This window comes from Liolophura sinensis, chromosome 11, assembly GCF_032854445.1.
Source record: "Liolophura sinensis isolate JHLJ2023 chromosome 11, CUHK_Ljap_v2, whole genome shotgun sequence".
Classification (NCBI taxonomy): domain Eukaryota; kingdom Metazoa; phylum Mollusca; class Polyplacophora; order Chitonida; family Chitonidae; genus Liolophura; species Liolophura sinensis.
Window position 1 is genome coordinate 1,414,963 of NC_088305.1, and position 27,231 is coordinate 1,442,193.

Consider the following 27,231-nt stretch of genomic DNA (forward strand, 5'->3'; position numbering starts at 1 on the left):
GTGGCATACCAGATATTCTTCCAAAGAAGTTTCTTAAGTTTTTCAGCAACATAGTACAAGCTGTCCTTAAGTGTGACTGGTCATGTGACTACCTCTTTGGAAATAGCTTTAATAGCTAATCACAAGATTTGTTCAAGTAATCCAGCTCTGGGATTCCAAAAGGCAAGTCCTGAATTAAACACAAATGTGTTGTATCAACAATCTTAAAATCATCATCACAGAAATACCACAAGCATCTGTGTACACATACACTGTAACTCAGGCAACTACATAACCAATAGTACACTTGTAGCAGACAACCAGCTCACTTAAAGCAGGCCAATAGCTTGCCACTGGCGCATCACTTGTAGCAATTCACTAGCACACCACACATGCCACAAGTGTGGCCACAAGCACACTTGTACCATCTGGGATGCGGAGTTACGTGCATGTATGTTATGGTCTGGATAGGGAGGCCTAAACTCATTTGGAATTAATATTCCATAATAATTCCACAGGCAAACTAGCAGCAAGCTAGTGACTCACTACAGGCAAGTTATCAACAAGCTAGTGGTTTACCACAGGCAAGCTTGTGACTCACCATAGTCAAGCTAGTCCCTCAAAACAGGCAGGCTGGTGGCACACCGCTGGCAAACTACAGGGAAGCCAGTGCCTCACCACAGGCTAGCTTGTGGCTCACCATAGTCAAGCTAGTCCCTCAAAACAGGCAGGCTGGTGGCACACCTCTGGCAAACCACAGGCAAGCTTGTGGCTCACCATAGTCAAGCTAGTCCCTCAAAACAGGCAGGCTGGTGGCACACTGCTGGCAAACTACAGGGAAGCCAGTGCCTCACCACAGGCTAGCTTGTGGCTCACCATAGTCAAGCTAGTCCCTCAAAACAGGCAGGCTGGTGGCACACCGCTGGCAAACTACAGGGAAGCCAGTGCCTCACCACAGGCTAGCTTGGGGCTCACCATAGTCAAGCTAGTCCCTCAAAACAGGCAGGCTGGTGGCACACCGCTGGCAATCTACAGGCAAGCCAGTGCCTCACCACAGGCTAGCTTGTGACTCACCATAGTCAAGCTAGTCCCTCAAAACAGGCAGGCTGGTGGCACACCGCTGGCAAACTACAGGCAAGCCAGTGCCTCACCACAGGCTAGCTTGTGGCTCACCATAGTCAAGCTAGTCCCTCAAAACAGGCAGGCTGGTGGCAAACCTCTGGCAAACCACAGGCAAGCTTGTGGCTCACCATAGTCAAGCTAGTCCCTCAAAACAGGCAAGCTGGTGGCACACTGCTGGCAAACCACAGGTAATCCAGTGCCTCACCATAGTCAAGCTAGTCCCTAAAAACAGGCAGGCTGGTAGCTCACCTGTGGCAAACTACAGATAAGCCAGTGCCTCACCACAGGCAAGCTTGTGATTCGCCACAGTCAAGCTAGTCCCTCAAAACAGGCAGGCTGGTGGCACAACGCTGGCAAACCACAGGTGATCAAGTGCCTCACCACAGGCAAGCCTGTGGCTTGCAATAGCTGTAGAACATTTGCAGCCTGCTTATACAGTATTCAAATTAAGGAAGCTACACAATTACCATGTGAAAATATCAAAATCACATCCGTAAATCACTTTTCTTCTTACACCATTAGATATACTTTTAACATACGCGCAATAATGTGTCTGTTAAGTTTTACATTGTACAGTACAGACTGGACGTGAAACCGAATGTGACAATGTCAGATGCTTTTCTTTGGCAAGGACAGTGAACCTGTAACGAAACTTGTACAAAAATAGAGCTACATAATCACTCCGTATCCACATTTGTTTAAAATAGTCTCCATAAGTACATAAGAATACATATCACTTCACTAAAATACAAGCAATGCGCTTCAAACAACATTTCTAAAATCTACTTTTATTTAGTTTAAATATGTGCCATTTGGACTGAACTGGAATGCTTGGGTACCAACCTTGACCCTATATCTCATAATTTACATGTATATAAATTATTACAGAAATTAACACACCTTATGTGTTAGCCCTTAAATACTAATAAACTTAAAAAAATAAAGATATTATAAGTAATGGAAGATTAAAAGTTTTCTGATTTGATCAAAAGAAAAAACCTTCTCGTGACCGAATACCAGACAAATCTTGTGACAAAGTCAAGTTTAAACAAACGTCATTTGAACCTCGGAATTAGTGATGCACAAATCATTAGGTAAAACAGTTCCGCTTATCACTGGTGTAGGAACAATTCAAAACAAGAAATTCATCCACTAGTTTTTCATAACAAATCATGGGTTCAAAACACCTCAAATTTTCTTGATCATCGAAAACAGGCATGTTGATGAATTTAATTTCATGCAAGTTTATTTATTTCTTCTCGCTGTTTAAGCAATACTATGCTTATTGAGTTTTCTACAATGGCTGACAGCTTCATGGGTGGGGGAATTAAACCTCAGGTGTAAACAACTGTCCTTGACAAACTTTCCCAGGTGTATAATAAATTATCCACACATAAACTTGCATACTGTACTAATGGGATTCAATACCCAGTAACGGCCCATGGCCAAGATATGCACATAGCTCTCAGTAATGGCCCATGGCCAAGATATGCATATAGCTCTCAGTAACGGCCCATGGCCAAAAGATATGCATATAGCTCTCAGTAATGGCCCATGACCAAGATAGCGCATAGCGCCATCTGGGTATTGTCTAAGGAAGAATAACACAGAGGTTTAACTCTATGGGCAATATCACTGAGCAATGAACTATATCACAGAGTTATCTTCTCTTTAATGGACAACACCAGATGGCGCTATGCCTCCCTTGATCAGGTAGCATAACTGAATAACCTAATGGCTCAATAACCATAATTATTCTGGATGACGGCCCAGAAGCTGAAGATCACACGATCGCTGTAGTGTGGGCGAAAAGACAATGGTCAGCCCATTATGAAGCATGGGAAAAAGGGTCCATGTTTACCACTAGTTCAGTGACCAATAACCCCTGGTTGTACAAACAGAATCTGCATGTAAGCTCTACAGGAATACTCAGACTGATACATACTTCATTTTAGTGTTTTCTATGCCCTTAATGGTCTTTCACCTGATACATAATTCATTTTAGTGTTTTCTATGCCCTTAATGATCTTTCATCCAATACATACTTCATTTTAGTGTTTTCTCTGCCCTTAATGGTCTTTCACCTGATACATAATTCATTTTAGTGTTTTCTATGCCCTTAATGATCTTTCATCTCATACATACTTCATTTCAGTGTTTTCTATGCCCTTAATGGCCTTTCATCCGATACATACTTCATTTTAGTGTTTTCTATGCCTTTCATGGTCTTTCACCTGATTCATACTTCATTTTAGTGTTTTCCTTGCTATTCACACTGCCTCCATCTGCAGAGATCAGTAAAGTTCAGTAAATTGATAAAAGTTTTGTGTCTTTAAGTCTGACATTGAGTATTTCTCTAAAAAATTTAAGCCAAAAACAACGCAAGCATAGTATTATGCCGCTTAAGGAAAACACATTTGCCTGCTGAGCCCCCCCCCCCCACCCACCCACCCACCAAAAAAATCAATAAGTTTTGTGAAACTGCGCCTTGTTCTGTTAAATTCTTAATTTAAGAGTTCTACAAACATTTCACACTCACACCAGAGTCGAGCTTCAGACAGACAAGTAGCTCACTTCTAGACAATTTGTTAGAGAACTTGTAAGCTTGGCCGGTAACCTGTACCTGTAGAACATTGCCACATGTAAGACGACACCCATCTTTCCTGGTTTACTTGTATTCCAGTTTATCAGTCATGAAAGAAAATGTTTTTTAAAAACACTTAAAGAGCTACTTCAGTCGAGACCTGTGGGTCTTAAAAGCAGGGTAAAATGATAAGAATCGAGATGGTATAAATTGTTTTCATATATCTTCAAAAAAATTATATGTGTTAAAACCACTATTCTTAGTTTCAGAGACTTCAATTTTACCTGGTGTGATGTCATGCAGGAACACTTGGCGTCATCCATCACACAAATGACGCCATACTTTCAAACATGCATGCTATCATTCCAGCGTAACTGCCTTCCTTCACCTCATATCTGTCTGATTTATCATCATATCAGGAATATTATCACGTCACAAGATGAAAATTTTACGGAAACTGGTGAAGATTTTGAGGACTCATTTCTAGGGTTAAACAGAGTTACTCACCTAAAATCTTTTTGAACTATGGAGTTAGCTCTGCTCTATAGATTATCCTTCAAATCATTTTTATATTTCCGCAGTGGTTTTTCTTGGGAATTAAGTAGCATTTTAAAATTTTATGGTTTCCAGCACTTTCATGGAAAATTTAAGTTCAAACAATGGCAGCTTATTTAAAGGACAAGACCTCTAAAACTTGAAGTAGGCATCACTTAAATTATGCGTAAACATACTTCTATTCATTTTTTTCGATTTTTGTGAAAAGAGTTAGAGGTCTTCAAATATTGGAATTTTAGGGTGGGCTTTATGGACAATACTATCAGCTGTTAGGAACTCTGATGTCAGAGGAAGATTATCCCGCTCTAATCATGACACTCAATGTTGTCATAACTCTTTCTACCCATGAGTAAAAGATTACTGAAATAATGTTCCCGAAAACTGTTTCCTTCTGGTGAACATCTGGAAATTAGGTGATGTGACGCCAGAGTTCCTAGATACCATCGGTATGGCTCATAAAGCCCACCATAGTATTCAAATATTTGAATGCCTGTCAACACTCAAAAAAGTCTAAACAAATAAATGAAAGTATTTTTACGTATAGTTTTCAGTTGTCTATACGATTAACCTTACTTCTTATTTTAGCTTATTTAAAAAAATAATTAATACAATACATCTGAATGTAACAATGAAAAGTCCTAGCCTAATATTCCAAAATAAAGTCTTTTTCCAAGACTTTTAAAACATTTCAAACAAAATTCAAGTACTTTAGTGTGCCCGTGGAAAGCCTGTATCTACTAAAACATACACGTTCCATCGTTCAACAATTTATACTGCAATATCAACAAGACCCAGGGATGGTTTCATGAAGCTGACTTCGTGTTGTCACCCTTGGCTAAGTGCACTTTATATTTCTACGCCATATGTTGTCATGATACTTAGGGCTTACTTAGTTAAGTGAGCTTCATGAAACCTGCCCCAGGGCCATATAACCAGGAATGTACATAGTCAAGTGATCGCTAACTGGATGACTGACTATACCTTGACCTATATTCGTTCTCTAAATCTGACAATTTTTTATAAGTGTCCTTTGCTGAGGCTCTTGTAAGGTCCATCTGAAATTCAAGAAAAAAACTTTATCAATTACAGATGTTTCAAATATATGAAAATAGTATTTGTCATATGACAAATCTATTAGGCCCTTCACCATCATGACTGAAGGGGTTGACCGTACTGGACATAAGGGGATTTACCTGTAAAGGGTCACATGCAGTTAGCTTTCATACCTTTAATGGACGTCCAAATTAGAACCAAAGGCCAAAAAAAAAAATCATGTGCATATTTTGATTAATTTGATGTTAAAAATATGTGAGTTCGTATTATTACTTACTCAATCAATATCCATATTATCTGTTTGCATATTTAGCCTATTAGTAGACATTAAAATTTTCTAAATTTTATGCCAAAGATGAGGCCCAAGGAGGGCGGGAGCCTACCTGAATTCCTCAAACATTCTGCATGTTAAAGAACGACTTTTGGTGCAATTTATGCACCTTTATAATTTGATTTTAAAAATAAAACTACATTTGTTATGGTTTTTTTTTTTTGGTTTTTTTTTTCAAAGTAGCCCCTTGACTGCCAGTAAATTCTTCATTTAAAAGTGGAGAAAGCCATATTTATTTGATGCACAGCCCAGAGGAAACAATCAAACAATGAAGGCCTTCAATCCATGACCAAACAAAGTTACATGGCTGTCTTAAATACCCTCAGTGTTCTGACTGTCCCACAATCAGACTCTCTGTGTACAATGTATCTATAGCACTGTTACCATAGTTACCTTAACAGCTTCCACGTATCTGTTCCCCAGTATTGACACTCTACTGTGATATTTCATTAATGGATCTAAACTTTCGGGTTCCTGTAGAGACAACCAGAGCTGAAATGGAAAAAAAAAAACAAAAAAAAAAGAACAAATGTGTTATTATTACAGAGGTTCTCTTCAGTTTATGTGCCCTTTATTCAAATTTTGTAAGCTTGCTTTCACCGCCAGCAGACAAGTGAATAAAATAGTTCAAAATTTCTAGCAGTAATTTAAAAATATTACTACAGCGACTTTCTCACAGACATGACAGACTGAAAAGATCATTTTATGTTGGAAAGTCTAAATTACACATGTACACTGTAATAAAATTGAAAACATTGTAAATTTAAATAACTTAATTTACTTGAACAAATGAACCTCTTAATGCTGTTTCAACAATATTGCAGTCACATCAAAGGAAACTTTGCTCAACCACAAAAGTGTAAACACTGAGGAACCTGGAATCTCACTGGTTGAAGACTAGCCTAGGGGACTTTGGGCAGTCCTAACAGCGCATGCACCGCTCTCTACATTAGCTTCACAGCACTGCCACTATTAGCAAAATCTGTACATGCCAAGGTCCCTGGGGTCACAGTGTGACCCAGGAAGAGATATCCGAAAATACAAAAACTCTGTCTAACTCTGTGACAACATTTGTTTCCAATAATATTTTATACACATACATTCTCTAAAGTAGTCACATGAATCTATCCAAAACCTGAACATTTTTTCTGCTGAATGCTGATTATACTTTCCTGCACGAGGAGCCTAAGCCTAAAGAAGCCCAAGTGCATCTCCACAGGTCAAGCCAGTTTACCCACGGCAGTGATGAAAAGCGAGCAGAGAGCAGCATTTGCGCTGTAAGGAGTATGTTTTTCCTGAATATTTATTTGTTTTTTTTTTAAGTGTTTCATAATAACCGTGTATTTGAAACTCACCAGAGCCTCGCTGCCGTTGTAGGGAGACTGTGTCATGCTGCCCGTGAACAGCCGTAACTGTATGACAAAGACAGAATCTAAGTAAAACTACCTCTACGTTCTCACCTGTGTGATACATAATCTGATTGGTTCAGTAAAAGTACATCTGCAAATGGCAGGGACATACTTACATACCTACAGTCAATTTGGTTCTGAAAACAGTGGGGCTCCCAAACTAAACAAGCTGTATTAAAACTAACAAGTAAATTAAACAAAAATATGATGGTTTACCAATAAACAGTTAAGTTTTCGTATAAATTTCTTTAATTCACAGACTCAGAAAGCATCATTCTTTTATTCATTAAATTTATAAAATTTCTTTATGCAAAGTCACAGTCAATGTCACCATTAAAGTTTGGGGTCAGAGCCTTTTAATGTTTTACTAGATATGGCCCTAAAGGAAAGGCTGCCATTAAAACATTCATTCACAAAATAATAGCTGCATAAATTGATTTACCTTTTTTTTTTTGGCAACATGTTTTTGGAGGAAGCTAGATCTCTTCATGATAACACTAACTGTACTCTTTTCCTATTAAACCTGCCCCAATTCCTCAACCTTTCCGCACAAACAGCAACTTTCAGAACAATTTATGTACATATATAATTTTGTTTTGGAGACAAAACTACAGTGGATTGGATTGGCCATTTTCAGGGCTTCACAAAAAGTATAATTTTATAAATCTACTCAGAATAATGCCTTCATAATATGTTTGAATAAACACCTTGCAAACATACCAAAAGGTTGAAGAATTACCATAAATGCAAATATGACTGTTGTAGACAATATCTGCTTAAGTGAGACGAACACATTTAACCATTATATTACTCACCAGCCACAAGAGAGGTAGGACCAGGTACCAAAACCATGACGGTAAAATTCCATACGTCAGATTGGTCATCACTAAGCCTGGGCACGTCGTGTGCGAATATATATGCTACAAGGAAAATAGAAACAAAAATAGAAAAAAAAAAAAACACTGTTCAGTATTTTTGTTGCAGTAGATATTTAGACCACAGCCCACTTCAACAAAATTTTGTAAACCATTTTTTCCTAACTTCGTAATTTGATATTTCTCAACAACCTTCTATTTTATGCATATTTCCTGCCAGTGGTCAGAATTATTTGAAAATAATGTCATCAGTGAATATAGTAAGAAGACGGCCTAGACTAGCTTAGCTCGCCCAATTTGGGCTTTTGACAGCTATCAACAGCAACGTCACCACTTAACTTCCAAACTCACCACTTGGGCCTTAAAAAAGCTGTACTTTGAAGCTATTTATAAACGCCAAGAAGAAAGCTGAGAACCTTTCCTGTGCTTTTATACGTTAATCATATCCTAAACCCAACATTAACAAATAAGACCTAAATTTTCCAAGTATCCTTTGAAGTGAAAGAAAGCTGAAATAGGAAGTAAGCTTCATCATACAGACAACTGAAAACTATAAGCAAAAATATTTTTTTTTAAGAAGTATTGAAAGAGACTCAAATATTGAAATACTATGGTTGGTATTATGAGCCACACTGTATCCAGGAACTCGGACGTCACATCACCCTTTTTTCCTGATGGTAGAGGAGGGAATATTTTACTCATCAGAAAAAAGTAGTTATTCCAACATTCAATGTCGTGATTAGAGTTGGATTCAATTCCTGCTTTGTCAGAGTTCCTAACCTCTGATTGTATGGTTAATACAACCTACGAACTCAAATATATGAGCGCCTTTAACTCTTTTCACAAAAATCTAAAAAATGAAAGCATGTTAATGCATAGTATGCTGTGGTTTATTTAGTGATGTGATATTTAGATGTCTTTCCCTTTAAGCTTTTTCCAGAACATTTTTTTCGGAACAAAATGTGTACACAGAACAAAAAAGGAGATAGTCCCATGCCAGAATCCACCAGTGTCATGTCCTTCCCATAATTTCTGCGCTCCTGTCACTTACTTTATGGTTGAGTCTATCATTAATGGCCACACTGACAAGGTCTGAGGCGTATTTGGAAGAACTGTAGGGCTCTGACCTGTCAAGGGAAACATCAAATGACAGTTAAATACATGCAAGTCAGTGAATCTTCTTAAAGTCAAACTATGATTTAATGTAGGTATACAAGCCGAAGTTTTCACTGTCCTGGCCAGAGGTTGACTCCGCACTGGCCTGCTGGATCACCCAGCAATGTCTTGGTATTGACATGTGCTGTTGGTGCCTGACTCAGCCGCCTGCTGGATCACCCAGCAATCTCTTGGTATTGACATGTGCTGTTGGTGCCTGACTCAGCCGCCTGCTGGATCACCCAGTAATCTCTTGGTATTGACATGTGCCGTTGGTGTCTGACTCAGCCGCCTGCTGGATCACCCAGCAATGTCTTGGTATTGACATGTGCTGTTGTTGCCTGACTCCACACCCGCCTGCTGGATCACCCAGCAATGTCTTGGTATTGACATATGCTGTTGGTGCCTGACTCCACACTCGCCTGCTGGATCACCCAGCAATCTCTTGGTATTGACATGTGCTGTTGGTGCCTGACTCAGCCGCCTGCTGAATCACCCAGCAATGTCTTGGTATTGACATGTGCTGTTGGTGTCTGACTCAGCCGCCTGCTGGATCACCCAGCAATGTCTTGGTACTGACATGTGCTGTTGGTGCCTGACTCAGCCGCCTGCTGGATCACCCAGCAATCTCTTGGTATTGACATGTGCTGTTGGTGTCTGACTCAGCCGCCTGCTGGATCACTCAGCAATGTCTTGGTATTGACATGTGCTGTTGGTGCCTGACTCAGCCGCCTGCTGGATCACCCAGCAATGTCTTGGTACTGACATGTGCTGTTGGTGCCTGACTCAGCCGCCTGCTGGATCACCCAGCAATGTCTTGGTATTGACATGTGCTGTTGGTGTCTGACTCAGCCGCCTGCTGGATCACCCAGCAATGTCTTGGTATTGATATGTGCTGTTGGTGTCTGACTCAGCTGCCTGCTGGATCACCCAGCAATGTCTTGGTATTGACATGCGCTGTTGGTGCCTGACTCAGCCGCCTGCTGGATCACCCAGCAATCTCTTGGTGAGTGAGTGAGTGCTTGGGGTTTAACGTCGTACTCAACAATTTTTCAGTCATATGACGACGAAGGAATCATTAGGGTGCATGCACGTGTAATGTGCCTCCTTGTTGCAGGACGGATTTCCACCGCTCTTTTATTTAGTGCTGCATCACTGAGACGACTTACCGAAGGCAAGTAAGCCGTCCCGCCCGAGCCATTATACTGATACGGGTCAACCAGTCGTTGCACTATCCCCTTCATGCTGAACGCCAAGCGAGGAAGTTACAACTTCCTCTTTTAAAGTCTTAGGTGTGACTCGACCAAGGATTGATCCTGGATCTACCGCTCCCGAAGCGGACGCTCTACCAACTGTGCTATCCGGGCCGGTACAATCTCTTGGTATTGACATGTGCTGTTGGTGCCTGACTCAGCCGCCTGCTGGATCACCCAGCAATGTCTTGGTACTGACATGTGCTGTTGGTGCCTGACTCAGCCGCCTGCTGGATCACCCAACAATGTCTTGGTATTGACATGTGCTGTTGGTGCCTGACTCCACACCCGCCTGCTGGATCACCCAGCAATCTCTTGGTATTGACATGTGCTGTTGGTGCTTGACTCCGCACCGGCCTGCTGGATCACCCAGCAATGTCTTGGTATTGACATGTGCTGTTGGTGCCTGACTCAGTCGCCTGCTGGATCACCCAGCAATGTCTTGGTATTGACATGTGCTGTTGGTGCCTGACTCAGCCGCCTGCTGGATCACCCAGCAATGTCTTGGTATTGACATGTGCTGTTGGTGCCTGACTCAGCCGCCTGCTGGATCTCTCAGCAATGTCTTGGTACTGACATGTGCTGTTGGTGCCTGACTCAGCCTCCTGCTGGATCACCCAGCAATGTCTTGGTATTGACATGTGCTGTTGGTGTCTGACTCAGCCGCCTGCTGGATCACCCAGCAATGTCTTGGTACTGACATGTGCTGTTGGTGCCTGACTCAGCCGCCTGTCGGATCACCCAGCAATGTCTTGGTACTGACATGTGCTGTTGGTGCCTGACTCAGCCGCCTGCTGGATCACCCAGCAATGTCTTGGTATTGACATGTGCTGTTGGTGCCTGACTCAGCCGCCTGCTAGATCACCCAGCAATCTCTTGGTATTGACATGTGCTGTTGGTACTTTTGGCTCCCGGATCATGAAGCGATCTTAGACTTAAGTAAAAATTTCAATCAACTTACCCAGAATTTATGTGAAGCAATATTTTGCCCTTGTTATGCAAGAAATAACAAATTTAAAGTGATATGAAATTTTGACTTGAGTCTAAGGTTGCTTCGTGATCCTAGAGCCAGACCCATTTCTGTGCGAACAAAAAACAAACAAAACAGGTGACACAGGTGAGTCCTAAGACTCCTGTGTTCGATTCTGGGTTAATGAAGCTTCAATCAAAAAAATGATCTTAAACATAGAGCAATAACTGACCCTATACTCAATTGTCTTAATGTTCTACACTATATTCCCACTTTACTCCAGACATCATCACTTAAGCATACAAAGTCACTCTTATGATTAAAATCTCTTTGAGCATCCAGTTAGATTCAAGATTTAATTCAATTCTCTTCAGCTCACCCATGTTGATGTTGAATATCATTTGCATCAAATGACCCCTTCTTGGCGTTGCTGGACGATGTCCAGATGATTTGCGTAGACTGCTGCTCACTGTTTCCTCCCATGATTCCCTCAAGCTCTTTTATCTGATACACAAACATGTAAATGTGAAACAAACAAACAACCATTATCTGAAAAAGCACCGACAAATTATGAACTCCATTTCTTCCATTTGGTCACTGGTCTCACTAGGAACCTTCTTGTGTCAAACCTGCAATCATCATTCTTACCAAGAACCTTCTTATGTCAAACCAACAATCAGTAGTCTGACCAAGAACCTTCTTATGTCAAACCAGCAATCATTACTCTGACCAAGAACATCCACATATCAAACCAGCAATCATTAGTCTGACCAAGAACCTTCTTATGTCAAACCAGCAATCATTAGTCTGAAAAACAACCTTCTCGTGTCAAACCAGCAAGCATTAGTCTGTCTAAGAATTTTTTTGTGTCAAACCAGCAGTCATTAGTCTGGCTAAGAGTCTTCTTGTGTCAAACCAGTGATCAGTAGTCTGACTAAAGTTGCTTCTTCATAACCAGTCAGGCCAATTATAGAACCTGCGCAAAACTTCAATACACATGTTCGCAATATAAAACAATGACATCAGTTTACTCCTTAAACAAAATGTATTACATATACAAACTGACGCTCAATAAATAAAAGTGACTATCAAAAAAAAAATTCAATAATTTCCGAATACTGTGAATTCACGCTTACATTTCACATTGTTGTTAGGTTGAAGCTACGTGTAGAAGTCAAATGTGGCATACTCTTTCATGTATTATGCATTAACTGAAAAGTGACACTTGTCATTACCAAAAATACATTAGTTAAATACATTAATTATCTTAAGAAATTTTATAGATTATGGTCATAACTTCCTTGCCTTACACTAAGCTTACTTTTTTCACTCAGCCAAAACTTCATTATCATGACTGCGCAGTTACCGTACTCACAAGTATGAAATGGCCAAAGAGATTTGTTGCAAAGATTTTGGTCAATCCATCAGGACTCGTCCCATCTACCTGTCTTAATAAGCCTTCTCCAGTTGCGAACATATGGATGCATTTCCTGTTGGGAAAAATACACAATAACATCATAAATTTATTTTTACTTATTTATTCAGCTATTTATTTGTCAAAAATTAAGCTGCCTATTTGGACCAATGCTCCTATTTTACTTCATTTAAATATCTGTCAGGTTGCTGGCTACTTTTCCAGGGGTAGTCTTCTAAAAAGATAACTTACGCCCTTCTTATACATGTGCACGATGAGAGTTAGTTTTTGGGTGAAAGGTTTGTAAAATATATTTTATCTCGATACAGACTCCAAATTGGTCTATACATTTTTTCTGAACTCAATTTGATAACAAAGTCAATTTTTGAGTTTTGGTCTGTAAAATTTGGGCTTCTTTAAATCCCTGAACACATGGTTAAGTTCACCAGTGACTTGCCAAAAGCCAGTGGTATACACCAGTAATGTTTTCCTCCACCAATGACAACGAATGATTATGACTTGATGCCACATCAGCAATTATCCAGCCATGTCGAGGAGACCAATAAAAATGACTTGTCCTGAATATTAAGTGAAATAATACTGAGTATAGCAAAATGCAACAACCACTAAAAAGCCAATTCAAATTCTTGCGTCTAGACACTTATTAATGGCTTTAAACTTACAACCTACGATTTGGATTTATATCCTGCCTGATGTATGATTCAAGCCAGTACATTACTACTGTAATCCATCTTCCCACTAACTAATGACAATACAGAATGATCAAAACTTGAAGTAAGGGAGGAACATTTTGGTGATATATAGTGACATGGTTTTACCTTGAGAAGAGATCCTGCCAGAAGTTGGACCAGTTCACCGTAGACACGGGCATTATACCAGCGTTGAGGTAAACATAGTCTAAATGTTCGTACCTGAAGCAGACAGGTATAGCAATTAAATATAGACTGTATATCTCTTGATTCTTTCTTATACATCACTATACAATATACATACCTGTCTTGGCAAAACCCGGACCTCTAATACATGTATAGACTGTGGTTCAAATAAATGCTTACTTGTTCTGAACACAAGCATAGGAAATGTGGTCACTGTGAGTTCAAGTCCAGCTCATGCTGGCATCCTCTCCAGCTATACGTGTGAAGTTCTGCCAGCAACCTGCGGATGGCTACGGCTTTGCCCAGTGTCCTCCCATCATAATGTTGGCCGCCGTCTGACATTTCAGACAAATAAAACTTCCTTGAGTACACCAATCAAATAAATAAATCAGTATAGGAAAGAGCAAAATGTATTCTATGACACTGGAGGTGAGGAATATCCATAATATTTTACTTTTTTGTGTCATCTGGAAATCAGTCTAAACAGTAAAATGACAACATTTCTAAATACAGATCTAAAAGACAAAAGCAAAGATGTTAATCGCTAAATCGTTTCTAATTTTTTTTGTTACCTCAGAATATAATTCTGAACTAATCAAAGAGTGCAGAAAATGAATTTGTTACAATTTTTGGCCCCTCACCGGTTCAGTCACCACAGCGCTTCACCATTAAACTGCAGAAAATAAGCCATAGGCCTTTTCCCTATGTCTGGAGTCAATCTGTTTGAAATGCTAAAGCTTTCATTCATTTTGTTTGACTCGATCTGCACAGCAACCTAATGACCATAATATCCTTACGACTATGGAAAATCCCCAAATCAAAATACAAGTGCATTATGAAAGGTCACCATATTCACTTCCAGGAATTACCATTTACATGTAGTCTAGTGGTTGAAACGTGGACTCCTAACCCAGAGATCTCTGGCTCAAATCCCTAGCTCGTAAGCCCTGTCAGACCTATGTACACAAATCTACATGTATTTCAACTCTGAAATTCTGATGTATCACTCACAGTTTTTCGCCACAATATGGCTGAAAATGCCCATGTGGTGTTAAACCACATTAGTGATTCATTTTCAGCTTCTTACCACATCAATATTAAAGGAAAAATAACATACTTTCCTCTGATCTCAACGGCAGCCTTGTGCACTGACTGTAAACAGCTGGTGTCCAGGATGACTAGGCTGATGTCCGAGCCAGGGTGCGACAGTCGCAGTGCAGACACTGCCGCTTCACCACGTACCTTGCTGCGACAGGCCAGACACAGGCGTAGGTTAGCATGTGTTGTCAACAGCCTCACACACAAAGTCAGGCCTATGCCTCTGTAACACAAATAACCAACAGAACTTATGCTGCGCACAGTACCCAAAAATTTTCCCACAAGAGTTAACATAATCCACCTCCTCCTCCCGCCAATGAAAAAAATGACTAAATTTATAAAAACAATACGAGTACTGAGAGTTATTTTATTTACTTATTTGATACGTGTTTTACGCCATACTCAAGAATATTTCACTTATACGATGACGGCCAGCATTATGGTGGGTGGAAACCGGGCACAGCTAAATAGCATATGCAGGTACACATGATTTTCCTCGACAACACTTCTCTCCCTAACATCGCAGCTAAATGACTTGCTATTAAAATCCTTAAATTCACTATTTCCAAAGTTTGATTTAAATGGATACAGAGCTGACACTGACTGGCTGACAATGGCAGTTTTAAAAAGCATACTCTATATTTTTGTGATGTGCAACATCACAAGAAATTCAAAGTAAGCCAAACCACACACACTGGGAAACTCAAAAGCACTGCCATGTTGTCAATTTTAAGTAATCAGACTTTGTTTCTATAACCCAGCAACGCAGCTGTTTCCGCTTGTATGTGCTTAGCCTTGGGGTATTAGTGACATGACATAATGTTTCCTGATGCTCTGACATCGCACATGTCATGGTCTCATAGGAATTCCTGATTAAATGCTGCTTTATACAAACAATTTATACAAACATGTCAAAAAAAAAGTGTCTGTGCCCGTTAAAGTGAGCATAAAGCCTGCCACTATGTACACATCGAAAAAATGATATAGGACACAGTTATCACAGAAAAATATGTAAAAACTTCTATAAAGTTTTAAAAGCCGAAGAGATGAAGTTAAGTCTTGGGGATATGGCACTGCCTGACAATTCATTCTGAGTAGCAATGTTGTAGAAGCCCTTATGAGCTTGGCCAATCACTAACAATGAAAGCGTCACGTGATAATTGGCTATCACATCAAAAAACCTATTGGCTCTCGATTGTCAGTGTTGTTTCTTACAATGGATAGAAAGATGTGGATACAATAAATTGGATTTTGCGGTTAAACTGATGAATTCTGGACCACACATTTATCAGTAGGGAACTGATAAACTGATGTCACAATGCGTACACGATGGGCAGGATACTGCAGTAACTTGTCGGGCTAAAGTGGCAAAAAATCTGCCTCAGGAGAGTCATTGCTGGAAGAAAATTGTTGTGACTTTGCATTATTTTTCCTTATCAAAAGTCAGTTTTATTACAAAAATATCCTCCCAAAATCTGAATGAAAGAGTCCGTTATCAGTCAGAAGGTCCTGCTATGTTTGGTAAATTACCTTAAGTCAATACAGCCAGTTTGGCAAAATGCTTACATCTATGTGGGACGAGGATTGGCAGAGCTGCTAACACAATAACATCGCCCAGACCCGCAATCGAAATTTCAATTTTTTTTATGCATTCTGCTGTATTTCGAGCCGCTGTTTCAGAATCTGCTTTTATTTTTTGCCTATCTTTGCAACATTGTTGCCCAAGTCATGCTCTTCTCATAATATGCCAAGAACATCTGAGCTAAGATCAATAGTTTCCTCACTGGACGCGTTTAAATGACAACACCGCTTTTTAAAAATTTTTTATAAGACATAGATGTTAATCCCACTGCTTTAATATGGAGTTAGATGGCAACTGCACTAGGTTTATGGTATTAGACTTAATGCTTTCTGCTGCACTGTCTGGGATTTCCCAAAACGGTTGTGCGATTACACATAGGGGCCTACATGTAGCTATGCTGTCTTCTATTTGATAGCATTGAATGATAACTACAACAACAAACGACGTGGACCCCAGCCGAAACTTCTTTGCAGTTCTATTTTAATTATTTCTCTACCTTGTGTTTACCTTCAAATTTGAAGTTTACGATTTATGTCGCTATCAACTCTATGGGACTAGAAACAAGACGCACACTCAACAGAGCTATGCATGTTGTTGTTGTCATGGACGGCGGGTGTCAACAACTGATGACTAAACTGATCTGTTTACACTCCACTGATAATGATATACAACAACTGTAGAGGGAGGTAGATCGTGAGAAGACGAATGGATCAACGTCGACATTTTTACATACAGCACCAAGATTTTAACTCACGCATTTCCCCCTGTCACCAAAGCTACTTTCTCCACCGCCATGCTTGCCGAATGGTGTGATATTCTAAAAATAGACCCCGACACTTTAAACGGATTTGATTGGACGGAATAGAAGCGCGCCTGTTGGTACGGTATGGAAGCTCGTTGGCAACAATTTTTATTCACATAATTCAAGTCAGAGCCTCTAAAACAGCTGCCAACCTCGCTGCTCTAATAAACACGCGGCGGCGTACGGCAGGTGTAATTATAGTCCGAAAACCTGACGCTAAGGACAACATAGTGTTCTTGTTGGGGTTGTGACAATAATATATGTTGCCCGTGGACTAGTAAATGGCCTAAAGTTTCGTCCCAAAGAGTGTATTTTAGAGGCAAATACGTGTCATCAAACACATTACCTAATTTACTGTTTTGTGCCAGTGGGAATACAATGTTGTCGGTCATATGTCTGGATTTTTTTTTTTTTTTGATTGGTGTTTTACGCCGTACTCAAGAATATTTCACTTATACGACGGCGGCCAGCATTATGGTGGGTGGAAACCGGGCAGAGCCCGGAGGAAACCCACGACCATCCGCAGGTTGCTGGCAGACCTTCCCACTTACGGCCGGAGAGAAAGCCAGCATGACATATGTCTGGAGGCTGGGATTTGGATATGTTACATGTACATTACTTGTATCACTATTCATACAGCATTAAGGACTTGTTAGAAAATCAAAGCTACTCTAAATTAGCCAAATAAAACTGTTGACAGGCAAATACACAATCAGTTCCTTTTCTTTTTCTTTTTTCTCCTTTTGGTTGACCTAGCTAACCGTAGTTTTTGTAATTACTTTTCGTGACCTTTAACCTCGCACGTTCTCCCGTATTTACACTCGTACCTTACTGTGTACTAATACTGTAGCCATGCTGAATCAAGATACGAGTGAGGACACGTTGTTGACAGTTCTGTGTTATGTGTGTGTTCGTCGCGGTGTTCACTTTAAAACTTGTAGTTAATTTTAGTTGTTTGCACAAAATGGGGACGTGATTACGGTGTGCGATGCGCACAAGTCTTCCTTCTTAGCTTGTTGAGATTAGAGGAAAGCTTTTTTTCAGATATGGGGGAAACGTAGCGAAAGAAACTGTGAAAATGATGTCCGACACGGATCGGCTGCGGCTGGCGGACAATATTGACCTGGGTGAGATATGTTTGAAAAAAAATCTTGACGTTTTGTGATTGTTTTGACAGACTTCTCAGACATATGGTTGGGTGATACGCTAGTATGTGGCTGGTGTTGACGAATATGACTATGATTACGGTGCAGACCTGTGGGTTAGAGTAATAATTTTTATATAATTTTCTCTGTTACGATTAAAATGTATACATGTATGCGTGTACCATCCATGTGTGTGTTGTGTGTATGTATGCTTGGGGTTTAACGTCAACAGTTGTTTTACATAACAATTTTTCACCCATGTGACGACGAGGAGTCATTAGATGTGTGTACATATATTGTGTCTTCTTGTGACAGGGGAAATCCTAGCCCTGAATGGCTGTGAACACGTATACTATCACAGCCATTCAGGGCTAGGATTCGCCCTTATGTCTTGTTTCATAAGCTTACCTGGAACAGTACCTCTGTACTTCCCTTGCTGGCTTCAGTATGCTACTACAGCACACCAGATAATTTCTCAGCCCGTATGCATTCGAACATGGCGGTTGGGGTCGGAATTTATCCAGTTTCCACTATAGTGTTATGCTTATGTGGGTTTACTAGTGATGACACATGGGAACACCTACCTGGAATTGATAGCTGTGACGACTGTGACAACAGACAGACAAATTATTTGGTGCCCCAGCAGTAGTACACTGAACCAGTTAGGGAAGTACAGAGGTGTTCAAGGTAACCTTATGGAACAAGACAAGGCTGTGGTAGTATACGTAAGCACAGCCCTACAGAGCTACGCAAGGCCATAAACTTAAAGGGCGGATATCCAGATCTTCTGAGCATATTATAAATGTGAACATTGAAGTTTACATGTAATGTAGAATTAAGCAGTCTTTGGGTGATCATGCAAGTGTCACATCGTGAGCTATGTAATTGGTTAAATACCGGTACTTCTACATCAATGTTCAGGTATATAATTTGTTGATTAGGATAATGACAGTAACAAATTATGTTTGTTACGAATTATTGTTAAGTCGCATGTGAAAAAGGAGGTCAACATTTCTACTGACTGAGTAGGGCCTTGATACATTTGACTTTTGTCATTTATGTTCTCAGGGATGCACAGGTTGACTGTTGACTAAAACAGTTTATACCCAGTGTTTTATTGATGTTTAGGTTTGTTAATTTGAGGCTATGGAACTCTGAATATGACAGTCTGATATGATAGTACTCCATTAGTTTTATGCCCTGTAGAAGCAGATACATGAAAAGTAGGGTTTGAAGAAAAATGAAGAAACATGTGCCAAAAAACGAGGCATATTTTATATTTGTTAATAACCTCTCTATTTTATGTATATATGCCCTCAATACTAAGCCTTAAATATTCAGATATGATGACACACTGTGAACGCAGAAGACGCTGAACACCGCCATGACCAGTGACAGCAGGCTAATTAATTTCCATACTGACCACTGGGGCCTTAAAAAACTGTATTTAAAAGGCATTTTGAAACCACAAGAATAAAACTGAGAAGCATTTGGGTGCTTCAGTATGTAAAAATAAATAAATACCGGTAAATGTAAACATGTTCTGTACACAGTATACAAATACACCATATACTGGTATATACACGTACTGGTTATGGCATTGTGTCTACAGTATTAACACAGAGACAGAAGTTTCGAAAAGTCTTCATGACCAGATGGTGCATATTTATAATGAAGTTATATATAGATTAAAACTACAATGTATGTATTGTATCCATACGTGTGAAATATTTATTGATGTTTTCTGTCAAGCTCATGCCGACACATGGCTTCATGCGGCGTGCTTGTTGTGTGAATTGTAGGGGCTGGAATATGTCAACGTACTAGATACAGCTGAGGTGTATTCTGGATCCCAGAATACATGTAGATAAGAGAATGGTTTTATATAGGTATAGAATTCCTATAGTGTAGACATGTACATGAAACATTGATTCTTACGTCTCTAATGACGTACAAGAAAAACAAAGAACTGTGACTTAATCATATAGTGTCTCGGTGTTACCTTAATTCCTGAACCTTTTCACATATGAAAAAGCAGCTTCCAGTGCAGTTTTTACAAATTTTAGTTTTGTTTTGTTGACATTAACTACACTGATTGGAGTAGCCAGTTTTCGGGCTTCACAAAAAGTATAATTTTTTCAGTCTACATGCAAAACTGCAGTCAGAATATGCTTGAATAAACACCTTGCAAATATGTGAAAAACTTGAAGAATTACAGTAATTTTTCTATAAAATTCCTTTTTTTTAAATCTTCAGTAGCCAGAATAAAAAAAAAAATTAACTGACCTACCCTGTTTTTTGTGACAGGTTTACATACAATTGTTTTCACACACACCAAAAATCATTGCCCCATATGATGTTGAAACAGGGGAGACAACAAGGGTGTGCAAAATAGTTACTGGTTTATGCCCAGCAGTATAGGTATGTCCAGGGCTAATGGAAGAAAATAACAGTAAAAAAAAAAAAAACTATCCATTCTATTGTACAGGTAGGAATTTTAATTAGAGATGGTCCTCAGAGGAACTGAGGTTTGAGTGAGTGAGTGCTTGGGATTATTCAGAGGAACTAAGGTTTGAGTGAGTGAGTGAGTGAGTGAGTGAGTGCTTGGGATTATTCAGAGGAACTGAGGTTAAACCTCAGCTGTGTATTACATAATACACAGGTTTTACTGCCTAGGCAGGGCCAATCTGCCAATTTTAACATGGGATGATGTATAGAAAACAGAAGACTAATTAAAAACTATTGGGTTTCTGAATAATGTTCTCAGGTGGGATTGGGCTCTTAATGTTGCAAAAGTAATGGTGTTCTGCAGTTAGTTTGATCTGGACACCTTCACCGGACATCATGTTACAAGAAGCAAGTAGCCTTAAGATGATACAAAGTGGCAACATCTGTCACTTTGTTTTCTGTCTTTCGTAAATCGAAAACTGCTGTTTCAATTATTTACATGTTGTACTTCTTGAATTATGACTTCTTGTCATAATTACATGTAGCTGTAAAGGAAAATAATCGTACAACATTGACTAAAATGTGTGGCTTTCTTTTTCTTATTTATTTCTTGGATTGGTGTTTTACGCTGTACTCAAGAATATTTCACTTGTGTGACAGCGACCAGCATTATGGTGGGAGGAAACCGGGCAGAGCCCAGGGGAACCCACGACCATCCGCATGCTACTGGCAGACGCTCCCACATACAGCCTGAGAGGAAGCCAGTATGGGAGGCTCCTGGTTTATTGCGCTGCTGTGTGTCCAAAGATAATTTTTGACAGCTTTGTTTTATTTGCTCTGAAGGGGCTAGAATGCATATCTACAGCTAAGATGCAGCTGGCTTCAAAGGTTGCCTTTATACATGTATTCCATGGACAGTTTAGATGGCTTTTTTTTCTCTCTCTCTCTCTCTCTTTCTCACTGCTCAAGGGCAGATAAGTGTGTACCAATTTATATCACAATGTGACGGTAGCAATTAGAGTCATCTTCCTTTGTATTTAGGAACATTGACATGTGAACCTTTTTCGTAGAAAACGTTCAATGTTCCAATATTCACCTCCTAGGATAACAAAAAAGATTTCTTGAACTTGATGAAACTGCTGAGTATTTGTTTTTTTCAGCAAACCTTTTGCTGGTTGAGGTTTGTTGATGTCATAATACTCAGAGATTGACATACCATACATCGTCACTTGATGGGAGCGTTCAGTCACTCTGAAAATCCATATCATTGGTTTCTGACTTTCCGTCTTCTGTTCTTTCAACCCATACCAGTTTCCTCAGTGTTTTTTCTCCTATCTCTCCCATGTTAAAGGTGCTGAAAACATGTTGTCCAAATATATGTTGTATTTCACCCTTGGACAGCTAATCCTATATGCTGCACAATTATCGTCAGACTTATTCGACAGTATGACCTCTGATTAGGCCTACTGTACTCTAATTCCTCAAACTTTTCACACATAGGAAAGAGCAGCGTCCTCAGGGATTTATGCACCTTTGGTTTCAATGCTTCGACGCCTGAGATAAAACTGCATTGGTTGGGTTAAGGCCAATTTCAGGGCTATCAGTTGTAACGGTGTATCAAGCAAGTAACAGCATGCTTTCAAACCTATTGTATTAAGTACTAACGCTTTGCCCTTCAACATGTGCCTCAAATTGTGCGCTTTGCTTAGATTTTAAAATGACACTTTTACAGTCTTCTTAATATTAGAGCTTTGTGCGGGTAGATTTATTTATTTATTTGATTGGTGTTTTACGCCGTACTCAAGAATATTTCACTTATACGACGGCGGCCAGCATTATGGTGGGAGGAAGCCCGGGGGAAACCTTATGCAGGTAGACACACCCATTTTAAGACTTTACTGTCAAATTATAAAGCATCGAGGTGTTTACAAATTTTCACAGCATTTATCTTACATGATATCAACGTCTAGCTCTGACTCAACGGTGCATGAGTGGTCAGTTGTCAGTGGGTGCAGTGTGTACTGGTCAATGTTCAGTTTACAGTAGCCTGTGGTCACTGAGTCACTTGATTGCATGCTCCCCTGGCCATGACAGATTCCTTTATAGGACAGGGCCTTGTGACTGGTCAGCTAGCTAACAGAGTGACATTTCTATATGGGCACCCTGCTATAAAAGACTAAACTGGACTGTTGCCTTGATATTAACCAGCAGATTACATACTTGGGTAAGTATACGTACATATACGGGGGAGTACAAGAATTGGTTACCAGCTACCTGTGGCCTGCTAAATGCATGTATGTAGGAAAATAGCCACCTTAGCTTTGACCAGTGCTTTTATTTACATGTAACTCAGGTAGGTAGCTTGCTACTTTCTACAGGGTACCCTTAATTCTGCTCCAAAAGATATGGCACAGAGGTAGAAACAAGTGCTTTGAGCCAGACTCTTTCTACATTTTAATTTACAACTGATTATGGGATTGTAATACAGGGATTTGTGTGCCAAAAGCAAGCCCTCCTGTACAATGGGCAACTCCTTCCCGCCTGTATCAAGAAGGCCCAGAGGTGTAAACTCTTTAGTTCTTTCCTTTATTACGTCACAATTATCGGTGTAATTGTGCTCATAAAACATATATGAAATACGCAAGCCCTGCAATGTTACAGAAGAAAACGATGCGTTCTGCTGTCATTTTGGACCTCCTGTATAGCTAGTCCTCGACTCTCCTATTAGTGCATTAAGACAATTTCATTCAATCGATCATATGTGAGTTTAACTTAGCTGTTTCACGAAGTCTGCATTTTGTCTTAGTGTAAGTTAGATAGAGTGATTTTACTTACATGCATAAAGGTACATTGTATTGTATTTTACGATGTGTTTTTTGACAGACCAAGTTTTGACAGACTGCGTACATATACTTCAGTTTTTCCTATACATGTATAAAAGGTACCTTGTTTTAGTGCAAGATGTCACAATTAAGAGTCATCTTAAAATAAAGTTGGCCGCTATCGCCTTTGTTGAGAATGTCAATCTCACCATTTTGCAATCATATTGCCGTCTTTTTTGGGACAGGGTATAATACCAGTTAGGGATTTGAACCAGCGATCTTTATATTTCTAATCCACTTTTGTTAGATCACCAAATCAAAGGGAAATTTTCCAGCTGGTATAAATCCCTGTTACATGTACATGCTGTAGCGAGCTGGCTTCACAAGCAAAACCCAATCCACCAAGCCATCTATACAGGTACATGTACATGTGTCTTCAGTTTGGGGTGAATTTGCCCTTCAGTATAATGGTCTAGTTGTCATGTTGGCAGAGACATGGATTGAAATCCAGATATGGCTGGTTCAAATCCACAGCTGGTAAGCCTAGTCACATTATTTTCCCATGCACATATCTATGAGGTAGCCTCACGTGGTAAGAGGGATATGAAATTCTCCATGAGTTCAAATTGAAATGTTTCTATCCTGTATTTTATTGGACATATGGTAAATGAGCTGGTGAAAGCTAGAACCAGTGACGCGAATGAATATACATTTGCTTGCTGCCTGAAAATAAAACCAGTTTGTACTCGGTGTTTCAGAGAAAACGCAATAGAAAGTTTAGCCAAATATCATGTATTGACCATATATTAACCATGCATATTGATCACTTACAACTGACAAATTACCATAGGAAGTTTAGTTTTGTAATAATAGCCACTGATGTTTAATTTGAGACTGAAGGAGTGTTAACTGTGATATGATCAAGTTGATTAATGTTTTCTTAGGTCACTTTTAATTGACTGATAACCTAAAGACCATTTTCTCAAAATCAGGAACGGCACAAATCATAATTATCATGCAGTTTCTTTGCCAAAATAATTGTTTTTTTTTTGTTAAACTTATTCTAAACCCTAGTGATTTATAAATGACAAATTATGCTGTATTTCTTACATGAAAATTTATGCAGCAGCTTTGTTGTTGTTTTTTTTTTTTTTTGTTCTTGTTTTTTTGTTTTCTGAAAACATCAATAATTAACAGACATGCTATTAAATTATTTGCCACAAAAGTATACATCAGGGAGGGTCATGAGAAGCAAACAAAGAAACAATTGTAGGTGGCCTTATTTCAGACAAAAATGTACTCGATCAAGGTGAAAACTGTGCTAAGCATCTCAATAACTGACCTGGTGAACTGTCCTGTAGATATAGGATTACAGATGCTTTTGTAGTGCAGATAGGTCAAACTATAAACCTGTATATTTAACTGTATACATCTGCATGAGTAATGCAATTGTAAGTGTTAAATAGTTTACCCTAAGGAAAATATTAAAATGGTTTTGACACACACAGTTCCATCGCAGGTTTCTGTAAACTTTCTCATCCTTGTGTTTTCATTGTTTGTGGTAATAATGAAGTTCTGGTGGAGTGACTTAGGGATTGAATGTCTGCCTTCCACCAGTTGTAATTATTAAAACATTTGTTTTTTAAAGAATTTTTTCAGTCAAGTGAAATGCATCAGAATCACTGGATTCTACGGTGGCCCTTTCTGAGCATTAATTGTGACCGACAGTGGCCCTTTCTGAGCATTAATTGTGACCGACAGTGGCCCTTTCTGAGCATTAATTGTGAGTGACAGTGGCCCTTTCTGAGCATTAATTGTGACCTGACGCAGGCATTCTGACTTCACAGCAGATACAATTTACCATGTGGAACACGCAGACTTCACATCAGATACAATTTGCCACATGGAACACGCAGACTTTATATCAGGTACAATTTGCCACGTGGAACAGGCAGACTTTATATCAGATACAATTTGCCACGTGGAACAGGCAGACTTTATATCAGATACAATTTGCCACTTGGAACACACAGACTCTAGATCAGGTACAATTTGCCACGTGGAACAGGCAGACTCTATATCAGATACAATTTGCCACTTGGAACATGCAGACTTTATGTCAAGTACAGTTTGCCATGTGGAACACGCAGGCTTTATATCACGCAGATTATTATCAGGTACAATTTGCCGCTTGGAACACGCAGAGTTTATATCAGGTACAATTTGCGATGTGGAACACGCAGACTTTATATCAGGTACAATTTGCCATGTGGAACACGCAGACTTTATGTCAAGTACAATTTGCCATGTGGAACACGCAGACTTTATATCAGGTACATTTTGCCACGTGGAACACGCAGACTATATCAGATACAATTTGCCACGTGAAACACGCAGACTTCATATCAGGTACAATTTGCCACGTGAAACACACAGACTCTATATCAGATACAATTTGCCACGTGGAACAGGCAGACTTTATATCAGATACAATTTGCCACGTGGAACACGCAGACTTTATATCAGATACAATTTGCCACATGGAACACGCAGACTTTATATCAGATACAATTTGCCACGTGGAACACGCAGACTTTATATCAGATACAATTTGCCACGTGGAACACGCAGACTATATCAGATACAATTTGCCACGTGAAACACGCAGACTTCATATCAGGTACAATTTGCCACGTGGAACACACAGACTTTATATCTTATACAATTTGCCACGTGGAACAGGCAGACTTTATATCAGGTACAATTTGCCACGTGGAACACGCAGACTTTATATCAGATACAATTTGCCACGTGAAACACGCAGACTTCAAATCAGATACAATTTGCCACGTGAAACACACAGACTTTATATCAGCTACAATTTGCCACGTGGAACACGCAGACTTTATATCAGATACAATTTGCCACGTGGAACACACAGACTTTATATCAGGTACAATTTGCCACGTGGAACACGCAGACTATATCAGATACAATTTGCCACGTGAAACACGCAGACTTCATATCAGGTACAATTTGCCACGTGAAACACGCAGACTCTATATCAGATACAATTTGCCACGTGGAACAGGCAGACTTTATATCAGATACAATTTGCCATGTGGAACACGCAGACTTTATATCAGATACAATTTGCCACGTGGAACACGCAGACTTTATATCAGGTACAATTTGCCACGTGGAACACGCAGACTATATCAGATACAATTTGCCACGTGAAACACGCAGACTTCATATCAGGTACAATTTGCCACGTGGAACACACAGACTTTATATCAGATACAATTTGCCACGTGGAACAGGCAGACTTTATATCAGATACAATTTGCCACGTGGAACAGGCAGACTTTATATCAGGTACAATTTGCCACGTGGAACACGCAGACTATATCAGATACAATTTGCCACATGAAACACGCAGACTTTATATCAGATACAATTTGCCACGTTGAACACACAGACTTTATATCAGATACAATTTGCCACGTGGAACACGCAGACTATATCAGGTACAATTTGCCACGTGGAACACACAGACTATATCAGATACAATTTGCCACGTGAAACACGCAGACTTCATATCAGGTACAATTTGCCACGTGAAACACACAGACTCTATATCAGGTACAATTTGCCACGTGGAACACGCAGACTATATCAGATACAATTTGCCACATGAAACACGCAGACTTTATATCAGATACAATTTGCCATGTG

The 27,231-nt window shown here is 39.6% G+C and overlaps 2 protein-coding genes across 2 annotated transcripts in view; one reads left to right on the top strand and one right to left on the bottom strand.

Annotated features, from left to right (window-relative positions):
• Positions 1–3,553: 3,553 nt before the first annotated feature.
• On the bottom strand, positions 3,554–17,071 carry LOC135477742 (3-keto-steroid reductase/17-beta-hydroxysteroid dehydrogenase 7-like). Its single transcript, XM_064757937.1, has 10 exons — positions 17,031–17,071; positions 14,714–14,917; positions 13,540–13,632; positions 12,662–12,776; positions 11,666–11,790; positions 8,960–9,035; positions 7,849–7,953; positions 6,980–7,036; positions 6,018–6,116; positions 3,554–5,295 (listed from the first exon to the last, which is right to left on the bottom strand). Exons 1-10 carry the CDS (start codon positions 17,069–17,071, stop codon positions 5,200–5,202), a joined length of 1,011 nt encoding a protein of 336 aa, XP_064614007.1. The 3' UTR covers positions 3,554–5,199.
• Positions 17,072–17,738: 667 nt separating this feature from the next.
• The window catches only part of LOC135477490 (natural resistance-associated macrophage protein 2-like), a 58,619-nt gene continuing 49,126 nt past the window's right edge, over positions 17,739–27,231 (top strand). Inside the window, exon 1 of the mRNA XM_064757609.1 lies at positions 17,739–18,205. Within this exon, the coding sequence (XP_064613679.1) occupies positions 18,157–18,205 (49 nt within the window). The 5' untranslated portion in view covers positions 17,739–18,156. The remainder of the gene's footprint in view (positions 18,206–27,231) is intronic.

Coding starts and splice junctions, on each gene's coding strand:
- LOC135477742 (XM_064757937.1), bottom strand. CDS start 17,071: ATGGCGGTGGAGAAAGTAGCTTTGGTGACAGGGGGAAATGC. Junction 11,791..12,661: donor TCTTTGGCCATTTCATACTT/GTGAGTACGGTA, acceptor TTTGTGTATCAG/ATAAAAGAGCTTGAGGGAAT. Junction 5,296..6,017: donor GATACGTGGAAGCTGTTAAG/GTAACTATGGTA, acceptor CTTGAATTTCAG/ATGGACCTTACAAGAGCCTC.